Here is a 23,511-nt window from a genome sequence, read left to right on the forward strand (position 1 = left end):
AATAGTCCGGATAATCGAAAATATGAATATTAATGAGATAGAAATGTAAACAAAAGGTTACAGCAAGGAAAACATGACTTTAAATATGAAATCGGTTTCCCAGATCTTTGTTGAATAAACTAGGCGTACAGGGCTTTATCCAACTGCTCATCATCGGCCAGCTTCAGGGACTATCATTTTAATCCTTCGCTTGTCTCGATACTGTCAGTAAATATTAGGATCTTGTCTTTGTTCTTCCGTATGTACCTACATCAGCTCAGGAGGGATTTAACTTTATTTTCAATCTCGTACCCACAGCCCTCGGGCTCTTTGGCCAGCGGTTAGTCACCAGGAGAGACCCTTGGGTTTTGGAATTTTATAACCGAAGGATTTCTGCGGTAAAACAATGGAAGTCTTTATGTTGCTAAAATAGAGCAGCCAATCAAAAAATTTCAAGTTTTTTTAATTCTCTAGAGTCTCTCCTGCCGCCCACCCGCTGACCAAAAAGCCTGAGGACTCTAGGTTCGAGATTGCTTTAATTTGGAAGTCAGCTTTGTCCAACATTTTCAAAGCACCACTGTCAAACTGTCATGATTAAATTGGATTTAAAATGCAAGGAACAGCACAGCTTTGAGAGCCCTTAATCAAAAACAAATCACGTTAAAATCCCAGGGGCCCCACTCACATATTTTAATGACAGAGGGGGTCCGAAGGTTTTTTTGGGCCTAACATTTAGGCCAAAAGGGATTTTTTTGGGTCACGAAAACAACACAGGGGTTTTTGGGGGGTATTGTATTTTTCATCAGCTCAAATCAACAATAACATAAGCGCAATTTACTTGTGTGATATTACAGGATATTTCTGAGATTGTACTCTATTTGAAAAGTAATTACCGGCACTCCACGCGCATCTAATCCAGAGAGATAGGTCACGTAATTCAAGGCCTTTCAAGCCAGTCATTTTGAGTCATGCGAGCTTTTTGTATTTGTTTACAGCATACAGTTTTGTATGTATAGTTTTGTTTTTGATCAAAACTTGCTGATGCAAAAACACTGAGGCATTTTTTTGGGTATGCTAAAAAAAATGGGGGATATTTTTGGGTAGACAAATTCTGAAGTTGGGATTTTTTGGTGTATAAAATATGAACCTCTGTCGGATGCGAGTGGGGCCCCTGGGCAAAAAATATCCTACAAAAGAGCAAGTAGGTTATAATTATTTTACCTATCAAAATTCCCTCTTAATGTTGTTATTTATGGCTGTTTATGATAAATGTACATGTACATGTAGCATTAATTTTTGACACCTTCTCTTTATTTCATGTACAGCCATTTAAAGTGATTGAGCTGAAAGTTTGTCTTACTAAGACTGAAAACCATCCAAGACTGTCATCATGCCAAAGAGAAAACGAAATAAGAACAATTCTGCAGAAGATGGAGATAGAGTAAAATGTGGTCATTGCCACACTTTCTTGTCTAAAAGGCAATATCATGAGCATAAGCGTCAATTTTTTAATCCCATGACTGGAAAGTGGAATGCTGTGGAAGATTTTATCAAACTTGATGTTCAAGGATCAAGCTCTAGTGAAGGTGTGTGTAAACTTTAATATAAGTTTCGCTGTGCTCAGGTTGTTTTTACAATAGTAGCCCAGATTGAATAGATCTGACATACATGTAAGAGTTAGATCAATGAGAAATTTTGCTATAATTTAGTGGGGGGGGGGGGGGGGGGGAGGGAAGGATGGATAAGAATTGAGGGGAAACTTTCTCCCAACCATCTATATTGAAGCCAGGGAAATTTTTTTATGCCATTGATTTTTCAATGGCTGTTATGTGACCAAATGGAGGCAATGAAGCTTGTACCGTGAAACATTAAAGGCTCTTTTGGAGCATGGATGCTATTAGGGGGAATTCAGGTTATCAAAATTAGGCTATTGAATTCCTGTATTTCTTGGACTTCAGTTGATTTGTTGACTCAAAGGCCATCCAATTTTCCTCTTATACACTTAGATCTTTTGTTTTGCTGTTGAAAGACTTTATTTTTGTTTTTTGTTTTTTTTGGAAAAAAGTGGTTGATTGCAATCATTGTTTTAGCCTCTTAAGTTGAGTGTCAATGTGATAACTTAGTGAAAGTAAATGGGGGGAAGGGGGGGGGGGGCTTAATTTAACCATTGTAACTTTTTTTCTGCCAATGAATATACTTATCCTTAGCAAATAAAATAAGATGATTTCCCTTCTAGTGATGAATATCTATCTATTGTGATACATGTCTACAATATTACAACATGTAAGTTGTTACATATTGTTTGAAAAGACCAATCATTAGTCTTCTTTTCTGAAAGGGTCAATGGAACATCAAAGATTAGGGTGATCATTAAAATAATTTTTAAGTGAGCAGGGATTAAAGAAATCTTCATGAGGTGATTGCATGAAGCAAGAATTTTTAACTGCCACCTGAGGCAAATCCTTAGTTAGCATACAAAAAAATAATGAAAAACTGGTGCCTGATGTGATAATTGAGTTTACAAATAAATGTAATCATTTACTTGACTGTGTAGTGTACTCTAATGTGTTCTCTTAATTTTGTGTTCCATATATTTAGATGAATCTGCCTTTTCTTCTCAACTTCAAACCGAGGAGCTGCCATCTAGTCATGGAGATCCTGGTAAGATCAATTTTGGTGAATTTCAGCTGTATGTAGTTGTATGATTGCAAAATAGTCTTTTTCTGTTAAGTAAGGGGGGGGGGGGGGGGGTCATTATTTAGTAACTGATTGCCTTAACTTCTCAGTCACTGAAGACTTAATGATGTCCTCCCTGAAAAAAAAAAACATTTCGACAATGTGGCTGTTAATTGACCTTATTCTCCAACTCCCAAATAATGCCTTCCTTGAAGGGGAGGTGATTGTTTAGCAACTCTCTCCCTTACTGCCTAGAAGTTAATTTCCTTTGGGGCTTTGGCCACGTATCACCGATCGATCAGGGAAGTAGTAGCTGGAGGGGGGGGGGGGGAGAATAATATTTTTGTTTTAGAAATGTCTGCTAATGACCCTTGTATTCACTCTTAAACCTGAAATTCAATGGGAAATGCTAAGAATTCCATACATGTATACTCAAAACTGAGATTCCTGGGATTCCTGCAAATCCAGACAGATATACATGTACTTATAGTCTTTTTAGAAAGGTTTACTTTAACATCCTGAATGATTCTGCTTTATTTCTTTGTTTGCCAAAAAAAAAACCAATTGTTTGAGGAAATAATCATAATTTATATTTAAACCATAGGTATAGAACTGTTCACTCATATTTGTTTCTACTGTAATTACTTGATGATACTAATAATTCTTTAATCTTTGTAGAATCAGAGCGATGCTGTGGTGAGGTTTCTGATTTGCCATCAACGACACTTTCAACTGAAGAGGTATCTTGTGTTTTATTCGCACTTAGTTTAAAATTGATCATGTCTTTGTTTTGTATTGGGGTGAGGGGTGGGTGGGGTAGGTGAGGGGCCTTTGATTTGTATTGGAATGTACAGTAACTGTATAGTAGAACTGTGTGCTCTGAAGAAACCCCTTATGCCTTAAACATGATTAGTGATGTTAAATCCGCCAAACTGACAATATATAGCTACTTGCCTGTTTGGTGTGGTGTATTTGACAAATTTTCAATGCCTGTATTGAGCCATATTTCTGTCATTAACTAGGTTACTTCTGCACACTAACATTACTTCTTTCAGAGTAGCAAAAAGTGTTATCCTTATATAGGTAGTCTTTAAAACAGGTGTACATAAAAGAAACTGACGAAATTCTCTAATGGATACAATCATTTTTGAATTTGCCTTAGGAAACCAGCGTAGACGAAGACGAAATTTCAGACTCCCAGGAGAGCTCAAGTGAAGAGTCGGATGGTCGTTCAGAAGAAAGTGCAGATGAAGTGGAAGAGTCCGATTTGCTCGAGGATATAGCTGGTGCTATTGACATAGATGGAGATAGCTACCCTTTGCCTGAACCTGCTGAACGTCCTTCTCGTCGCCTGCAATCCTTTCTTATGTGGGCGCTATACTTTTTGGTTGTTTGGCAGTACTGCTACCTGATAAGCGACAATGCCCTACTTATGCTGCTGAGATTTTTGAAAGCCTTCTTGACCTGCATTGGAGGTGTACTTCAAAATGGAATCGGTGCAGAGTTTGTCCTGTCCTTAGCCGCTCTTGTACCATCAACAATGTACTCTTTACGAAAGGTTTTAGGAGTTGATAGGGACAACTTTGAGAGATACGTTGTATGCCCCAAGTGTACAAAATTGTATAGACCAGAAGATTGCCTACAAAGAGTCGGAAATCAAGTTCAACCAATTTTCTGCGATAACATTTTATTTCCGAGGTCTAAGAGAAGGATGGTATGCGGTAGCAAGCTTGTTAAAAAAGTCATCTTGAAGAGTGGTACGCCGAAGTATTATCCTCTCAAAATGTACTGCTACAAGAGTGTGATTGATGTGCTAGAGACATTTTTGAAACGTCCAGGCTTTGAGGAGGCATGTGAACAATGGCGCGATCGTCAAACTGATGAGCAATTATATGGCGACGTTTACGATGGTAAAGTTTGGAAATCGTTTTATCGTTGGAATAACAGGGACTTTCTCTCGCTACCTCGAAGTTTTGGCTTGATGCTTAATGTGGACTGGTTCCAACCGTTCAAACACCGCAAAGACGTATCTGTTGGAGTACTGTACATGGTCATCATGAACCTTCCTCGCTCAGAACGATTCAAGCGGGAAAATGTGATCATCGTTGGGATTATTCCTGCACTATCTAAAGAGCCATCATCACTTAACTCCTTTCTGAACCCAATGGTGGACGAACTAAGTGCGCTGTGGCGTGGTATTAAAGTCAAAACTAGGAAGGCACCTGTTCAAGGCGCGGAGATACGTGCTTTTCTCATTTGTTGTGCAGCTGACATACCCGCTGCAAGGAAACTGTGTGGATTTGTTGGACACAGTGCGAATCGTGGTTGTTCACACTGCAACAAGTTTTTCCCTGGTGGTTTTGGTGAAAAGAAAGATTACAGCGGGTTTGATCGCAGCACGTGGCCTCAAAAAACTGACAATTCCCACCGACAAAACGCTAGAAAGTTAGAGAAATGCAGAACGAAGACAGAGAGAAAGAAGATGGAATCCATGCTTGGAACAAGGTACACAAGTTTGTTGGAGCTGCCGTATTATGGTAGTATCACCATGTGTGTCATTGATCCAATGCATAATCTGTTTTTAGGAACAGCCAAGAAAATGTTTAAAATCTGGTGCGAGAATGACATTTTGACAAAGGAAAAGCTTCGCAAACTACAGGAACGCATTGAGACAGTCGAAGCCCCATCTGACCTAGGACGGCTTCCTGGCAACATAAGCTCGAACTATGGAGGCTTCACTGCATCTCAGTGGAAGAACTGGGTGTTGTATTACTCGCTGTATGCTCTTGAAGGTGTTTTGGATGAAGAGCATATTAACTGTTGGCAACATTTCGTCTTGGCTTGCCGTCACCTTTGCAAGCCATGTATCACGAAAACAGATCTGCTAATTGCTGACCAAAAGCTCCTTCACTTCTGCAAGAAGGTGGAATCTCTATATGGCAAGACTGTAGTAACGCCCAATATGCATCTTCATCTTCATATCAGGGAGTGCGTGGAGAACTACGGTAGTGTGTATGGCTTTTGGTTGTTTGGTTTTGAGAGGTACAATGGCCTGTTGGGAAGCTTCCACACGAACAACCGAGAGGTAGAAGTCCAGCTTATGAGAAGATTCCTGACAATGAGTGCCCTTGATGACCTACAGTTTTCAATGCCTTTGGATTTTCAAGACTTCTTTCATCCCTTATGCAGCGAAGTCCGCCAAACAAACCAAGCTGAGGGTGTGGTTGAAACAAGCAAGTCTTTGTCGTGGTCGAAAGCCATGAGTGGACCGTTAGAGTCTAATTGCAATGTGTGGACGGATCTAAGTATGATTAAACTCCCTAGTCGTTATCGCCTGTGTTGCTTTGATAGTGGTGAAATAGACCAGCTGCGGAGTACATACTCTAAGTTGTATCCATCTTTGGACCTCCGTTCCGGCTATCTCAACTCCACATACAAGAAATATTCATCCCTATGTGTAGGCGAGGAGCGCCTCAGCTCTGGTATGGAAAGTCGTCTTTATAAGCACGCAAGAGTGATGGCCTCGTGGGTTGGCGATGAAGGCGAAATCACCTTGGGAATTAGCAGACCAGGACAAGTGAAATTTTATTTCGAACATTCGTTTGACATTGATGAGAAGCAATACCGACATTGCTTTGCTTGTGTGCAGTGGTTTAAGGAGTATCCCAATAACACGCCATATAGAAATCCACTCTCTGTTTTTTACGCCAAGGTCTTCAAACTTCCCGGCGCTGCAACATTTATTCCTGTTCAGAGAATACAGTCGCGATTTATTGCTATAAATAAGAAGCACCAGAACGTTGATACTGTAATTGTGTGCCCTCTCGTCCAGAGGACCTTTATTTGAAATTGAGATGTCAGCTTGTCGGAAAGGCCTAAACCTTTTGTAACTGGACATTTTGTGCTTGTAACGTGAAAGAAACATTTGTGATATTCCGAGGCTTAACCTTTAAGTCAAAACAGTGACCAGCATCAAATTTCTCCTTGTGATGTAAATGCTTATTCAACCCCTCAGGTCATGAGAATTAAGGATACGATCGCGCTAAATTTAATTTCCTTGCTATTTTAATAACTTCTCCTTGATACTTTTATAAGAATATTAATGGGAGGAAATAAGATAATTTGTCCTTTGATATTAGGGTTCAAAGGGTTAACGTGGCTTGCTCGGGTTTTTCCGAGGTGACACCTTTCAAGGATGGACGAGTATGACAAATGTTTGCAAAAAGAAAGAGATCAACAACAGCTTGATTCTAGAAATGTATCCAAGTTACAGCTAAAAATTTTGTTTATCAAAATCGGAGTTATCACATCATCGCTGTGGTATCACTGTTCGATTGGTTTCAGTTGAATATTGGAAGGTTTCCAAACATGCTGAGGTAATAAACCTTAAGACAAATATCTAAAGTACATGTATGTAAAACCGTTTCCGAAACAAAGCTACACGTAGATTTTGAGAAAATTGCCCATATCTCCCAATCGAGGCACTTTGAGACAATTTGATGGGCATACTTGTACATTGTTGAAAACAGAAGTTTGTTCTGTGTAATTATTTGGAACGGAGGGATCAACTACGGTTTAAGCTTTAATTTAAATAGCTTTTCGTGAGTATTGTATTGATTCTTACGCGCCTTAAAAAATATTATTCAAAGACCGTTGGCACTCATTGAAAAACCCGTAAGGCGAAGTTAAGTATGTTTTGACCCGGTTGAGTTTTAAATGATTACCGGCATTTTCCTTATAAGTAAAGGTTTAAATATACATAGGCAAGTGAAAATAAACGATAAAACCGAACAAAGTTTCCCAAAATTTCTGCTCATGCGATTTTAAGACAGTTGATTGGAGGCAGGATGGAAACGTAATCAGTGGCTAAAGCAGGACACAAGCAAGTAACACAAACGAGAGAGACATCTGAAACTGTGTCGTGTTTTCATTATTTTGCAGTACATCACGTTTTTCATTGTCTTCTTTTATGCCTGTTATAAATGCTCACATTTCAAAACAACTTGCGAGCACCATTAAGAATGTTTTTGACAAAAGCAGCTCTTTGCGTTGAATCTAAATTGGAATATGGGGAGTATAACAATAAAATGGATGAAATCACAGAATACCAGAAACGGAAAGCCCCGTGAAATTATAACTTTAAGTTTCCGTTTGGAATCCGTTTTGCAGAAACGCGACGGAAACAATCTTGCACGTTTCAGCCAACGGAAACGCTGCGGAAACGCGAAACATGACCACCATTTTCCCGTAACGAGTTTCCCGTCGTATCCGTCCTGCGGAAATGTAACGGAAACTTCAACCGTTAGGTTTCCGACACATTTCCGAATTACGGAAACTTCCTATTTCACCCTGTGTTTGCTTAAGAGCGCAATATGTACAGAAGTGGTAGTGAGATACGATCAGTAAACTTCCAACTTGGACATCTGCTATAAACTTTCAATTTCTCCCCTCCCAGAAAGCAACAAACAACCACCTGTATCCCTCGCTCAAATGCACTACCATGCTGCATAAAACGCGGTTTAACTCTGTTAAATTCTGTTAATACGCCTGGTGGATACTTGGTAAAGTTTCATACACGGAGTCGCCGCCATTGGCTCTGATCTACCGCACTCCTACCTCATGTGTTAGAGGGCCTAGTGCTTTATGGACTTAGTCTTAAACCCAGCAAATTTCTCTGAGCCTTGTCTGGTAAAAGTAACAACAACAACAACAACGATAAAACTAACAACAGTAACCTTTTTTCTTCTAATAACAAAATGAGAGAAAGAAAAGTTGGAATCCACTTGCGATCCAACAAGTCGCGGCGGGCGCAACAAAAACAAACATACCTGTTACAATAAAAGAATAAGTACAAAATATTAATCCACAAACTCTATGGGCAATCTGGTGTAAAGTAAAGCGGTCTCATTTAGTTGACATAATTCTACCATAGTAAATCAAACACTGGAAACTACGTAAGATATTTTTTATTTGATCTTATTATTATTATTATTATTATTATTATTATTATTATTATTATTATTATTTTTTGATTTTTTTTTGTAAAGAACGGCAAAGCACTTATCAGCAGGACGCCTTCACTGACTGTCGAGTGACAATTGCTGGAAAATTTGTTCAAAATTTACATATGTCTAGCTACAAATAATTTCAAAAAAAAAAGTTGCCTTAAGTTTTAACGACTGTAAAAGACTGTTGTTAGATCAGAAAGGTAGCCTTTGCTTAAAGCCCCTACATCACGCTTCTGCAAATGCTCATTTAAATCGACGTTTAATACATAAACTTTTTGTACACCTTTCCTGTTACTTCGCCGGTTCAAATGTCCGTGGTTCAAGGCCATTTGCTTTGCACAACTAAAAAGCGAAAAAATTAAATAGAATACCTTGCAGCTTACCGAAGCAAGTGCTGCGGAAGTGGTCAATCAATGAAAGTTTACCCAACTGTTCTGATTAGTGAAATCTCCCAAAACTACGGTTTCTCAACAATGGTTTGAAGCGCCGTAGCTCAAAAATTGATAGAAATAGAATTCCAAGCCATAGTAATCACTAAACAGACAATCAATTCAACTATTGTCACTTGGTTTCTGCGTCCTTTTGTTAAATTTCAGACAAAATTGAAGTTACAACGTTTCTTAGGGTTTGCTCAAAGATTAAAAAAATCAGTTGCTAGGTGGAAGTCGCAGCGGGCGATTGACTCGTGTAATTCCGAAAAAAAAAAAGCTTACTTCGTATTATGCTATATATGTGGTATTTTTATCGGTATATGACACATGATATGACTGTTACCAAAGAGAATACAACCTCTCAAATTAGAGTAAGTTCCTAGACATGACCATTCCTTGTTATCATTCCTCTTCCACTTCCTATATCTGACCTTCCTCCTCCCATTCCTTCTTCAGTACTGCTTCTTCGTCAGATCGTCGCTCTGTCCTTACTTCAGTAATTTCTTAATAATCTTCTTCCCCTTCTTGTCGAAGTTCCTCTTGCCCTTCCTTTTGTTCGTCTTGTTTTTCATTTTCTTCTTCTTCTTCCTTTTCAATGACCCTTAGACAGATACGCTCAGTGCCTGAACTAGTAGCACGTTTCCTAAGCGTCGTGGTTCGAAGATTAGTGGCACCAAATCGGGCAGTAATTATTCCTTTAAGACCGTTTTGGTAGTTCTTACTAAACGTAAAACAGATGCATGGATTCATGGCACTCCACGAAAAAACCATGAAGACTGAAACAAACGGAATAACGGTTTTAAATGCACAAATAGGTGGAGCCTGCCAATGCCACATGAAAGTTCTAATAAACACGTAGACGGAATGTGGAGCTATACAAAAGGCATAAGCAGTTAATATGGCTACTGATAACCTGATTGATACTTGATGTGAACCGGATCTATAGCTTGTGGACATACTTTTCCTTCGTTTGTGCCGCCGTTTTAAAGACCAAGCTATTGTGCAGTACAAGACGACTAACACAAAAATTGGTACTAAGTAGAAGGTAATGAATACTGCCGTCACGTATCTTGGATGGATTTTATCATGGTTAGCACCCCAGCGTTTCAAGCATTTATATGAATTTCAATCGGGTATCAGTTTGAAAGTGTTAAAGTAAGGTGCATGAACAACAATGGCCACAATCCAGGTACAAGAAATGCAGATAAAACGCACTTTGGGGGAGATTAGTTTTATCTGCAATGGAAAGACAACAGCTATGAACCTGTCGACTGAAATCAACCGAAGGCTTTGGATGGAGACCATCAAAGAAACATCTGGGAGAAAGTAGCAAAGCTTGCATAAGATGTTCCCAAGCACCAAAGGTGTATCGACCATAAAGGCAGTGGAACCTGAAATAATATGTTCAATATGGCCCGGCATGATTGTCAAGAGAGTGAAGAGATCGGACACGGCCATGTTGAGAACATAATAATTGATCGATCTCCGAAGCTGCTTATTCTTGTAAAACACCAGAATTACAAGAGAATTTCCAACCAGAGACACTAAGACAATGATGAAATAGGCAAGAGCCATGAGTACCTTTTCTGCATTGGAGTCGGCGAGAAAACAATGTTCGTCAGTACTGTTGGGAGGTCCATCTGTTGAGGATGAGCTGTTGTACGGAAATGTCGAGCTCGAGTTTCCAGACATGATTGTGTGCTCTTAGAAGACGAGAGATCTGTTGGATTCTTCTCTTGAATAATGCTGTATAGTATATTTTCAAAAATTTCTTTAACCGAAACAAAAAGAATGGTTGAATTTTAAGTCTTGGGTATTTGAATGAGAGTTCTTGGATAATATTTAATGTGTTTCTTGTATTAAAAGTAATAAATAAGTTTGATTATAAGGATTTAACATTGTGACAACTGTATAAATTTAACATCTGCGTGATGGGGAAGTGAAAGCTATATGCATATATTTGCTAAAATTACTTTTGTTGAAACACACTAACAAAGAGAGATATGTCCAGAAATGCAGGCAATGACGAAAATGGCGAATTTGACGATATTTTGCCAAAGACCAAAATTAAGGCGAATGAGCTCGAGACAAGGGTACCAACAAAGTAGCGAATTCGACGAATATGTGGCAAGATTTCGTCAATGGCTGGCCTCCATGTGTTTAGCTAATTTGCATGCACTTGGCACTTTGACAAAATTTTGCCAAATTTGTTACATTCGCCAAAATCGTCAAATCCACCAACATGGCAGGCTTCCATGTGTTTAGCTTATTTGCATTAATTTGGGAATTTGGCGAAATTTTGCAAAATTCGTCACCGTTATGACTGTGGCAAGGTTTCGTCAAAATTGCCAAATTCGCCATTGCCTGTATTTCTGGACATAAGTGAACAAAGAGTCCTTTGGGAACAGAGGAAGTTCCTCTTTTTGTATAAAATTAGCGATAAGGTTATCTTCCTTTTTGTTTTCTTTTTTAAGTGGATCTGTAGACTGGAGGCCCGAATTTTAAAGTGACGGCTGGAAAGTTGGACTAAATCCGACCATCGTGTTCTGGGGATATTTTTTACTCGAATTGCTATCCAACATAGTCAACAATAGGCTACGACCGAACTAAATTCACTTCCTTTTGTTCACGTACATACACGCTTGTGGAGTGAGGAGTCTTTATTTGTAAACTGCTAAGTGTGAAATGCATCACAGCACAATTTTTTCTTCATATTAAACAACTAGAGAGTATATCATGTCGTTTGAAATTTTTTCTTTTAGACAATAGTCTGCAGGATTCAGTGGCATATATTATGTTTTTCGACCCAATAAGTGGCTGGCGAAGGGTCCAAAGTTTGATACTTTCGCCTAAGTTACTTTCTTGTACCGTTTACATGGTCTTGTGAAAAAACAATTTTCTATCGTTTACATGGTCTTGTGAAAAAACAATTAACTTTGCATTTTAGAATTTTTTTTAAAATTTAGAACATAGGAGGTCGTTGGCAGTTTTAGTTGACAGTCTCGCTGTTAGGCAAGGCAATATGTAAATTTCATCTGGAAAGTTAAAGAAAAAGCCAAACTTGAACGAGAGGTTTTGTTACACTTCTTTCTTTCTTTTTTTTTTATTTTATTATAAATATTATTATTATTATTATTATTATTATTATTATTATTATTATTATTATTATTATTATTATTATTATTATTATTATTATTATTATGATTGGCAATTTGAGCCTCAAAAGGTCTTGGAATGTTTTTAACTTAACTGTTATATTATCTCAATAAACTTATGAGGACGTCATGACCTGACCTATCATTTAGGGTTAATGGGACAATATAGACGGATGTTTTACATGCACTTTATCCGTAATTATACTGTTTATTTCAAAAACAGCTAGTGAAAATAAATGTGTTCTAAACTGATTCTCAGCCTTGGAAATGTTCTTAGTATGAAAAGCTTGTGATGGTATTTAATATACATGAGCACATTCCCTTCTGATGATAGGGTATTCGCTGCTCCAGCCTAGTAAAGGCGAGGGTGATTCTCCCCTCTGCAACTTTTAACCAATAACGTTTTTTTTTTTTTAAATCTTTAAGCAGACGCTGTAAAACGTCTTTATTTATTTGTTGTACAAAAGAATCAATTGAAAATAGTGGAATGATTTTCTTGTTTGTTTACTGATTACGGTGGCTTGGAATTCTTATTCTGTCAATTTGAAAGCTACACTCCGCTACAGTGCTTCATGTCTCGTTATCTTGTGTATCGCAAAACTATAATTTTCAGACGCCAATTTGGCTTTCTCAGAGGGAAAACACACCTTTTCGAAACAATAAGCTAAAAGAAAACCTCTAAGGAATACTCGACAGTTTCAACAGCGGAAATCCGATAATTAACGGCGAAGAAATTGTACTTCTGGGAGAAATTGTCGTTTTATCCAGCCGACGAGCGAGCGGACATCTCAGATCACTATTTAAGCCACCGACTTTCTATGTAATGTTCGGGTACTTGTGGGAATCTAATTCACAAGAAATTACAGGTTTCATTGTGAATTTATACTTATATACTTTTCTAATTCACCGATTCTTCAGTATTTTGCGAAATTTTTAAAAACTGTGCTCCGACGGTTCGACAAATTCACTTCATGAATGGAGTTCCTTCAAATCGCTTGCGCGTTATCGTCTCAGATTAAAAATTGTACGTCTTTGCATCTTAAAGCAAAGACTTACCTGAATAAATTTTTCATTTAGGAGAGCTTAGTTGTCTATTTTCTTTCTAGTTTCATTGATAAAACGTGACAACTGCGTAAATATTGTGTAAACAAGCACATGTCCTCGCGAGCGGAAACTGAATTCTCCCTTCGTAACGCGAGGATCATAAATTATTTTCAAGTTCGTTTTTTTGGAAAATTTTTAAATGGCAACCAGTGTATTCTAATCGATAATTAGAAACTTTAACTATTTTAGACCAAAGGGGTATTGCTTTTTTTACCCTGTAAGTTGTGTGTTTTTACTGAACATGGGGTTGTTTTTTACCACTTTGCACATTGGATGAATGCTTGGTAAACCTCTGGTCAACCTACAATCAACGGGTTAAACTACCGTGTTGAAAATGTTATAAAACAATTGGTTCATGAGTCAGCTGTGCTTTCATCGAGATATGAAGCACGCGGGAAGTTTGGAGAGCACTTAAGAAGTTGGACTTGCCGAACTCTTTCATGCTCTCCAAACTTCCCGCGTGCTTCATATCCCGATGAACGCACGCTGACGCATGAGCCAATCGTTAAACGTTCACAAAAGCATAATTGTTATGAACTCTATTGACAAACGCTTTTCCAGGAATGTTTTTGAAGGCGTTCAAAAAACTCGCAGCACGTGTTCTATCGGGTCTAAAAACCACTCGGCTGCGCCTCGTGGTTTTAAACCCGATAAAACATTCCTGCTCGTTTTTCAAACGTTACTTAATTACCCAGGAAAATTAAAACCCGCCTCCAGCTATTTTACCAATGGAAAATACACTTAGTATATCGTGTTTACCTAGGGTCAGATTTAACAACGGCTAATGACGCCACTATCATTTAGGAAACATGATCTTCAGTGTGCAACAAGAAACCGGCAATTTATTCTTTTAAAGCCCAGTATCGGATTACAATAAAGTAAATACAATAAAGGAGCACATATGGATATCGCACATTCGCGCGGCTGCCAAACGCAAAGTTGTTGTTGGTTTTTTTTTTTTTTTCCTTTGGATAACATTAAGCATGAAGCCTTAAAATTTTGTATTTTATTTCCAATTCACTAGTTTTGCCTTTTTGTTACCAAAAGAGACGTTTGAAAGAGCGCAGAGATCTAATTACATCCTCGGGTAAAAAACGGAAATCCATTATCGATCAAATCCGCTTTTTTTATGAAGGAGCTTGGCTTCTCCTGATAAAAAATGACCGTAAAGTTAGACTAAATCCGATATTTGTGTTCCGGTGATATTTTTGCTCTATTAAAAGTTTGCTATCGTATATAGTCCGGCAACAATTGGCGACGATTGAACTAAACTCAGTTCCATTTATTCACATACATACACAGTAACAAAAATTTACCTAAGAAAACGAGTATAGGTTTTTCATACCGGCTCATAACTAAAAATATTTAGCGAGGAGTTCTGTATTATTTTGTAAACCAACTTTGAAATACATTACACCGAAATTTGTTTTGTGTGTTAAACGAGTCAAAGACCTGGAGGCGAGAAAAATATCATGTCATTAAATTTAAAATCCTTTCTTTGGAGGTAATTGTCTGCAGGATTCAGTGGCAGACAATGAGCTTTCTCGACTTGCCAATAGAGTCTAGGGTTTGCTGCGTTCGCTTGTGTTACTCCCTTTCATCGTTTACATGGTCTTGTCAAAAAACAACTTTAAATTAATGTTTAGAATTCAGCAGGTCGTTGGCAGTTCCATGTGACAGCTCAAATATCCCCCGCGAAAAAGGTTTGATTTGATTTAAAGTCACCGATGATAAATTTCAATAATTTTACTGAAAGAGCCGTTTGATTTATAATATGTTTCAAACTGCAATAGCTGTTTCTTTTCTTTTCTTTTTTACCAATGCTGAAAGAATTGAAGAAAAACAGTTACTACCCCGAGAACCTAAGTCGGACAGGTCGTTGGCAGTTTCATGTGACAGCTTAAACATCCCCCGCGAAAAAGGTTTGATTCGATTTGATGTCACCGATGAGAAGTTTCAATAATTTTACTAAAAGATCCGTTTGATTTCTAACGTGTTTCAAATTTGAATCGCTGTTTTTGTTTTGTTTTGTTTTTTTACTGTTGCTGAAAGACTTGATGAGCAGTTGCTATCCCACGAACCAAATCGGACATTTTCAGCTACATTGTTAATATGTAACAAAACTCTGCGCACAGGAACAACTCAACTTCTCCTTTGAAGTGCTAATACTATTGGTCTATAGAAGAGAAAGAAAAGAACGAAAACCGAGCTAGCTATAAGGTACATGTCGCAAAATACCGGCGTGCGAATGCTGGGAACAGCTCTGTCAATATTATACGAAAAATGCAGATTGTCGCATGCAACACTGACACTCGGTTAAGAAGTGATCAAAGAGGAAATTTGCAGCGTTTTCCATTTCCTTTTACAAAATTTTCTCTATTTCTTTTTGCCTTCCAAATACACGAACTCTAACCGAATGCTAATTCAATGGTAGAAAATTAAAGTTATAAAGCCACAAGCGATTGAAAAAAGCAATCCGAGGTGTAATTCGGTCTCACGTAACATTTTAATCCACTAAGGAAGCATTTGTCAGCCACAGCTTAGTAATGACTACAAATTAAATATTTCGAACGCAATAAACGTCGGCAACAACAAGAAACTCTATCGGAAGATCTTACTGAGAAAATTTAAATATTTTCACTCCCGTATTATGAGCCGGTTGAGGTTACAGATGTCCGTAATGTCCTTTACACATCCTAAATAAAGGAAACATGCACCGAGAAACGCCAACGCCGACGCCAACGCATTGTCAAGGTCCTTGAAACGAACTTTTATTGCTATTCCTCTTCCAACTCCTACTCCAGCTGTTTCTCCTCCCCTTGTTCTTCAGTTCTTTGTTGACGTCAGATCAACTTTCTGCCCTCATTTCTATTGTTAAAAATTTTCTCTTTTCTTTCTCAGAATTCTTCTTGCCCTTCTTTTTGTTCGTCTTGTTTTAGCTCTTTCTGGCCTTCTTCAATGACATTCAGACAGAAACGCTCAGTGCCTGAACTAGTAGTACGTTTCTTGAGGGTCGCAGTTCCTGTTGTAATTCCAAGATTAGTGGCACCAGATCGGCCAGTAATTATTCCTTTAAGACCGCTTCGGTAGTTCTTACTAAAAGAAAAACAGATACATGGGTTGATGGCACTCCACGAATGTACCATGAAGAGTGAAACAAACGAAATCACGGTTTGAAATGCGCAGATAGGTGGAGCTTGCCAATGCCACAAGAAAATTCTAATAAAGATAAAGACAATGTGTGGCCCTATACATACAGCATAGGCTGTTAGTATGGCTACAGACAAACGGATGTGCGTACTGTTTTGATATGAACCGGATCGACCGCTTGTGGACATTTTTTTCCTTTGTTTGTGCCTCCTTTTCAAAGTCCAAGCAATTTTGCAGTACAAGACGGCGAAGACACACATTGGAACCAGGTAGAAAGTAATAGATACTGCCGTGAGATACCTCTTGTGAATTTCCACATGGTTAGCACCCCAGCGCTGCAAGCAATTATATGAATTTCCATTGGGTATCAGTTTGAAAGTGTAAAAGTAAGGTGCATGAACAGCAATAGCCACAATCCAGGTACAAGAAATGCAGATAAAACGCACTTTGGACGAGATAAGTTTTATCTGCAACGGGAAGACAACAGCTATGAACCTGTCTACTGAAATCAACAGAAGGCTTTGGATAGAGACCATCACAGAAACATCAGGGAGAAAGTAACAAAGCTTGCATAAGATGTTCCCAAGCACCAAAGGGGTATCGACCATAAAGGTATCGGAACCTGAAATAATATGTACAATATTGACTGGCATGATTGTCAAGGGAGTGAAGAGATCGGACACGGCCATGTTGAAAACATAATAATTAATCGACCTTTGCAGTTGTTTGTTCTTGCAGATGACAAAGATTACAAGGACATTTCCAACCAGAGATACTAGGAGAATGATGAAATGGGCAACAACCATGAGTACCGTTTCTACATTGGAGTCTGCGAAAATGCAACCTTCGTCGGTACTGTTGGGAGGTCCATCCGTTTGGGATGAGCTGTTGTACTGAAATGTCCAGCTCGAGTTTTCAGACATGATTGTGTTGCTTTCTCTTAGACGTTGGGAGAGCTGATGGATTTTTCTCTTGAATGACGGTTCTTACAGTATGTTTCACCAGTTGGTTGATATACAAATGAGTTTGCTTTGTACTGAGTTTCATGATCAGCGTCTTCTGGAGTCAAAACTGGCCGTGGGTTGTCGGTTGAGTGACAGGGAGAAGTTGATAGTAAAATGGTCTCAATTTTACATGTCCTTGCTGTCTTACAATGCACTTGTCAATGTCGCATTTTTTCAATGTGCCTGTCTTTTTATTTATCTTTATCGCGGTTAATTAATTCTTCCTTTAAACATACTGCTATCAGAGTATAATCCTTCAGATAAGCTGCGCAGGATGTTTATAACTTTGATTGTGTTTGATGTCTGTGGATGATCAAATTTTAACTCCTGGGTATTCAAAAGTGATAGTTCTTGACAGGAGATCATTAAGTTTCTTTCATTGAGTTTCTTTAATTTATTACCAGAAATCTAACACAACTAATCACAACTTTTTTTCAATTTAACAGCTGACGGAAAAGTATAAGCACGGGATATATTTTCAAAATTTACTTTTGCCGAAACAGGTTAAGAAATATTTCTTAGTGAACAGAGGACGTTTCTATTTATTCTGCATGGTTCTTCTAACAGGATCTGTAGCCTGGAGACGCCCAATTTTGACAGATGGTCGCGAAGTTGGACTAAACTCGAAAATATTGTGTTCCTGGGATAATTTTGTTCCATTTGCTATCGTAGATAGTCAACAATTGATCACGATTAAACAAATTAAATTCAATTCCATTGATAAAGTCAACAACTGGGTACGATTGATCCAAATTCAATTATTTTTATTCACATACATGCACAATAAAAACTCACCTGCTGCTGATTCGTATATATAGGAGCCGGGTAATTTTTCCATTTTTGGTAACGGTTGAAAAGGAAAAATATAAAGGACAGAAACGGGCGGAATCAAGTTTTTCGTAACAAAGGGTATCGATTTTGCTTTGCTCTTCTTTGAAATAATTAAAGCAAAAAATAATAATAATCAAAAAAAAAAAAAAAAAAAAAGAAGTACTGGCAAATATGTAATATTTCGACCTGTCATTTTTTTTTTTTGACCGAATCAGACGGCCACGGAAATTGGTGGCAATGCGAGGGCTGAGAAATTTATGAAGACTGATTCATGAAATTCTTTAAATTTTGACTAAATTAGTCTCTGGCAACTTGAAACAACTACAACCTTATAATTTGAATGCAAAATGAATGTACAACACGTTTGCCGACCCTGCAAGGAATTTTACCTCACACATGCTGGTTCTTTAGGTGGAATAGTAAAACATTCCGTCTTTATAGTTTGGATAGTCAGCCGTCTGCCGCCCCATGTTTGCTTACGTGATGTTATCTTGTGTCATGCTTTATATGTAAGCCAATCAGATTTTACCGGAAATGAATTCATTTTGGAAGGCGCTAACCCTTAAAATTCTAAAAATATTTTTGAACTTATAATATTATGCCACAAAAAAATCTATGATTTTAAATGCCCAATTCTAAAATTTCTAAAAATACACAATGGCATTCTCTAAGCCGAAAAGAGCTGAGCTCTCTAAATTATTTTTTTTCCAAACTTTTATGCTTAAATCGAGGAGACAGTCAACCTCGTGTTTCAACGTCGTTATAAATGCTTCAGCTTCATTCCAAGCGAGCGTGAAAAACTTCAGCTCGAATGTCGACAGTATCATGCTGTATTAACCTTACCAGGTTGCAACTGTGTGAAACTTCAACGACTACCAAACCTTCGTCTGGTGAAGATTGCCACACCGTAACACTTTTCTCCATCGATCAGTCAGCCATTGTTCAGCATTGCCGTAAACAATGTTCCCAATTTCTCTGTCGACCTCGACGAATTCCCCAATTGTGGCAGCAGTGATTCCACAATCCTCCCTTTTAATATTTTCGACTTGTTATTTTCGTATGTACTCCAGGGGACTCAATACAACAACAGATGTTTTGAAACCACTAGAAGGATGCAATTTTTTCATCCTGACTTTTGGAATCGACTGGTATATGACACTCTTGCCAAATCCCATTCGAAGTACGGCTAAAACATCTTCTTAGTAAACGATCCTTCTGATGCATTCTGTCTTTTCATCCTTTAACGAAGTGTTCAAGAGACGAAGTAGAGCAGCGAATAAATCCCTGTTGTATCTCCCTTGGCGACCGCCATAATTTTGAAATTACACTGGAAGTCAAACATGTAATCATGTTACCAATTGGAACGTGGCTTAAAGAATCTTTTGTTATTTCGATCAATTATATAAAAATCCAGAATTTGGACAAGCGGCAGACGACTCGTACAGTAATTGTATCAGGCGCTCCTTTTTTCTTCCCTTCTCCCGACCGCCGTCTGAAAAAGGAGAAAGAACGCCTGATCGTAGGTTATAAACCGGCGGAAAGCGGAGCAGTGTTTCAACGCCTCTGAGAGTCGTTGTAGTTCAATAAACAGTATCAAATGTTTTTAGAACTGTACCTTACGCGGTGGATATATGGAAGTCTCGAAGTAGTAAGGTTCTCGCTGAGTTATGCGCCGGAATTTATGTTGAAATTCGGAGTCTGAGCCAATAGGTTTTTGCTTATCTTTTCAAGCGGCAACAGGTGATTAATCATATTATTCAGATGTTTCGCGAAGCTAATTTTGGGATAAATACATTGGTGTAGGCTTCAACAATTAATATTACTAATTTGAAAACTTTTATTCAGTTACAGCTCACAATACTACCAAAACAGAGTACATTGATGTACTAGAAAAGTCGAATTACTATTGTTAAGTTCTTCACAACACTGTTTTAATTTGTTGTAAATAATAAGAAATCAGTGAAACTATACAGTAAGCAATCCTGTCTTTTGAAATCCTGCCGGGTTACAGTCGTTCATCGTTTACATGGTCTTGTCAAAAAACAAAACAGCTTTATCTGACAGCTCAGACATCTCCCGCGAAAAAGGTTTGATTCGATTTGATGTCACTGATGAGAAATTTCAATTAATTTACTGAAAAAGCCGTTTCATTTACCAATGTTGAAAGAATCGAAGAATAACAGTTACCCTAATTAAGTCGGGCATTTTTAGTTTAATTGAAAAGGTGTAACAAAATTCTGCGCACAGGAACAACTCAACTTCTCCTTTGTAGTGCTAATGTTATTGGTTTATAGAAGAGAAAGCCGAAAACAACGAAAACCGAGCTAGTTATAAGGTACATGTCGCAAAATACCGACGTGCAAATGCTGGGAACAGCACTATCATACAACAGACACTCGGTTAAAAAGTGATCAAAGAGGGAACTTGCTGTGTTTTCCATTTCCTTTTACAGATTTCCTGTGTTCCTTTTTGCCTTCACGTTTCGAGGGGTATAATCCTTTTGCTTCTCACAAATACACGATCTCTAACCGAATGCATATTCATTCGTAGAAAATTAAAGCTGTAAAGCCACGAACGATTGCAAAAACAATCCGAGATGTAATTCGGTCTCATGTAATATTTCAATCCAGTAAGGCAGCATTTGTCATGACTACAAATTAATTATTTCGAACGCAATAAACTTCTACAACAAAAAGAAACTCTTTATGAGATCTATCGAAAGATCTTACTAAGCAAATTCAAATATTTTCTCTCACGTATTTTGAACTGGTTAAGGATTCACATGTCCTGTGTGTCTTTTACAATTCCTAAATGAAGGAAACCTAGTAGCAGCAACGCCATTTTTTTACATTACAAATGAAGTTCCAGTAGGACTACACATAACGCATTATCAAGGTCCTTGAAACGATCATTCCTTGTTATCCCATCCAACTCCTACTACAGCTCTTTCTCTTTCACTTCTTCTTCTTCAGTCCTCCGTTGACGTCAGATCGTCCTCCTTCCCTCATTTCTCAGTATTCTTAAACATTTTCACACTTTCTGTGTTTCCCGGGACAAATTGAAAACATTTCAAAGCTTACGCAAGACTCGCAAAGTAATTTCAAGTACAACTGTTAAGAAATGGAGAACAATTTTCCAAATTTTGTTGTGGGTTTGCCTATCTCATCACCCCTAAGCCCGAGGGGAAAAAAGCAAAAGAAACATTGCATGGCCGTTTGCCGTGTTTTGGCTGTCAAATTTGCATCAAATGTATTTTCTCTGAGACGTTCTCAGCGTAAAATTCTACTATTACTATTACTATTACTATTGCCACCAAAAAACTTCAAAAATCTGGATTCGCAAGCTTGTGCTATGATTCCTGACCAGCAAAACTTCACAAGGCTCGATGAGCGATTTAACCATGTCCTCACACTGCCAAATCGGGCAGGTTCACGTCACTTAAGAGCCGTCATCTGTAAATATCGACTATCGTCGTTTGGACGACAAAAATTGAAATCCCTCAAACTTTCTCAGAAAAATGGTCTATATAAGTGATTCACATAAATATAACTTTCAGCTCAGTTCGATTCGTATTTTAGCTATAGTACGACCATCTTGGTTTTACCGCTCTGAGAGGGCTTTCAGAGGCCATTTTAGGCCACACTTTTAAGAATTTGTCTTACAAAGAAAGCATCACAAATCCGAACAAAATCTCATTACTCAAGACAAGCAAATGTTTGTTGTTGTGTTGAGAAGCTTTTTTGGGAATTTGATCGAAATCTGATTTTTTTTACAAAATTTTTAATTTCTTCCCTATTGAACTACTCTTCAAGTGCCAAAAAAATGGCCGAGTTTAAAGGAAAATATCGCTAAAAGTACATTAGTTGGCATCCTAAAACAGCATCCCAGTTAAAGAGCAATGTCTCGTCTGTAAGAATATGTAATAAAAGTTTTGGGCAGTTAAAAAGAGAAAATTATAGAAGAAGAAGTTTTAGGGACCGATCGTTATTACGTCCTAGGGGGGGGGGGAGAAGTTAAATCGACTAGAAACTTCTCCATATCGCTACTATTCTTCAGAACGGCAAAGATCTTGCACGTAATAGGTTGAGTAATGACATAGAGAGGCAAACTGTGTATTCCATCAAGCAGTTTATCTCTGAAGGCTTGTTTATCTGGGCCAAAAAAAAAATGACTAAAAGACGAATAGAGATGGTAGGCTTGTTCAAAATTTATATATCCAAATTCATACATCAAATGATCCTGTACTGCTCTCAAACCCCGAGCTGCGTTGACCTTCTGTGTACCTACTTTTGACGACTGAAGAATAGACTTCAGCAATAACAAGACATCGTTATTATCAAGACATCGAAGAGATGATCTAAGGTACGTTCCCTTATTTGAATTTAGCCTAACTTCTAATCGTTTCTCTTGCCACTTCAGATTCAGAGCTAGCGACTTGGGCACATATTTTGGTAGCCTTGTATTGAATACAACGTAACCAAGCGTTGTGCCCAGGACCTTCTCAACAATTCAACCAGCAGGCCAACCATAGGGGGGGGGGGGGGGGGGGTAAAATTTTCAAACTGTCATGGACGTGGGGGGTAAATCTTTTGTTTGAATTTTTTTTTCTTTTTTAGGGGGGGGGGGGGGGGGTTAAAATTTTCATACACTTGATTTTTTAGAAAACCACCGCCCCCTCCCCCCCCCTAGGACGTAATAAACGATCAGTCCCTTAACTGTAATTTTGTCAACAAACACCGCCTTCATAATTAGCATAACAACATGAAAATAACGATTTACTAAGAAAATAATGATAAATTCCACTTACCTCGTGAAATATCGAGAACTGGATATTTGAAAATATATCAAATTATAGTTTCAGTCGGATACAGTCGCATTTTCGATGATTTGTTGTGCGAAACCACTGTAATACACCGCAGCCGTTTAAACTGAGTTGAATTCTTCAAAGTCCGTCAGGACAACCATCGGCCGAAAAAATTGCCCTCCGCCCCATAAGCTGCCGTTTGCAAGATGTCAAATATTTCTTTGTTATTCTTAATGACCAAAAACTCTTTCAGCAACCATTTAAATCCTGCTTTGAACTGGAGATTCTCGTCAACAAATCGTTTATGTTCCGTTGACCTTCCGCCGTGATTAAACAATGAGATTGCGTTACTGAAACGCGCACATCCAG

The 23,511-nt window shown here is 38.1% G+C and overlaps 2 protein-coding genes across 2 annotated transcripts; one reads left to right on the forward strand and one right to left on the reverse strand.

Moving 5' to 3' along the window:
* Nucleotides 1–1,495: 1,495 nt before the first annotated feature.
* Nucleotides 1,496–8,003, forward strand: LOC146477834 (uncharacterized). Its single transcript, XM_085112995.1, has 4 exons — nt 1,496–1,565; nt 2,578–2,640; nt 3,334–3,395; nt 3,818–8,003. Exons 1-4 carry the CDS (start codon nt 1,496–1,498, stop codon nt 6,500–6,502), a joined length of 2,880 nt encoding a protein of 959 aa, XP_084969121.1. The 3' UTR covers nt 6,503–8,003.
* Nucleotides 8,004–15,817: 7,814 nt separating this feature from the next.
* On the reverse strand, nt 15,818–17,426 carry LOC146477835 (neuropeptide Y receptor type 1-like). The gene has a single exon (XM_085112996.1). The coding sequence runs from the start codon at nt 17,424–17,426 to the stop codon at nt 16,251–16,253; it is 1,176 nt and encodes a 391-aa protein (XP_084969122.1). The 3' UTR covers nt 15,818–16,250.
* Nucleotides 17,427–23,511: the final 6,085 nt, after the last annotated feature.

The sequence above is a fragment of the Pavona decussata genome, unplaced genomic scaffold (assembly GCF_977016875.1).
Source record: "Pavona decussata unplaced genomic scaffold, jaPavDecu1.1 SCAFFOLD_68, whole genome shotgun sequence".
Taxonomy (NCBI): Eukaryota; Metazoa; Cnidaria; class Anthozoa; order Scleractinia; family Agariciidae; genus Pavona; species Pavona decussata.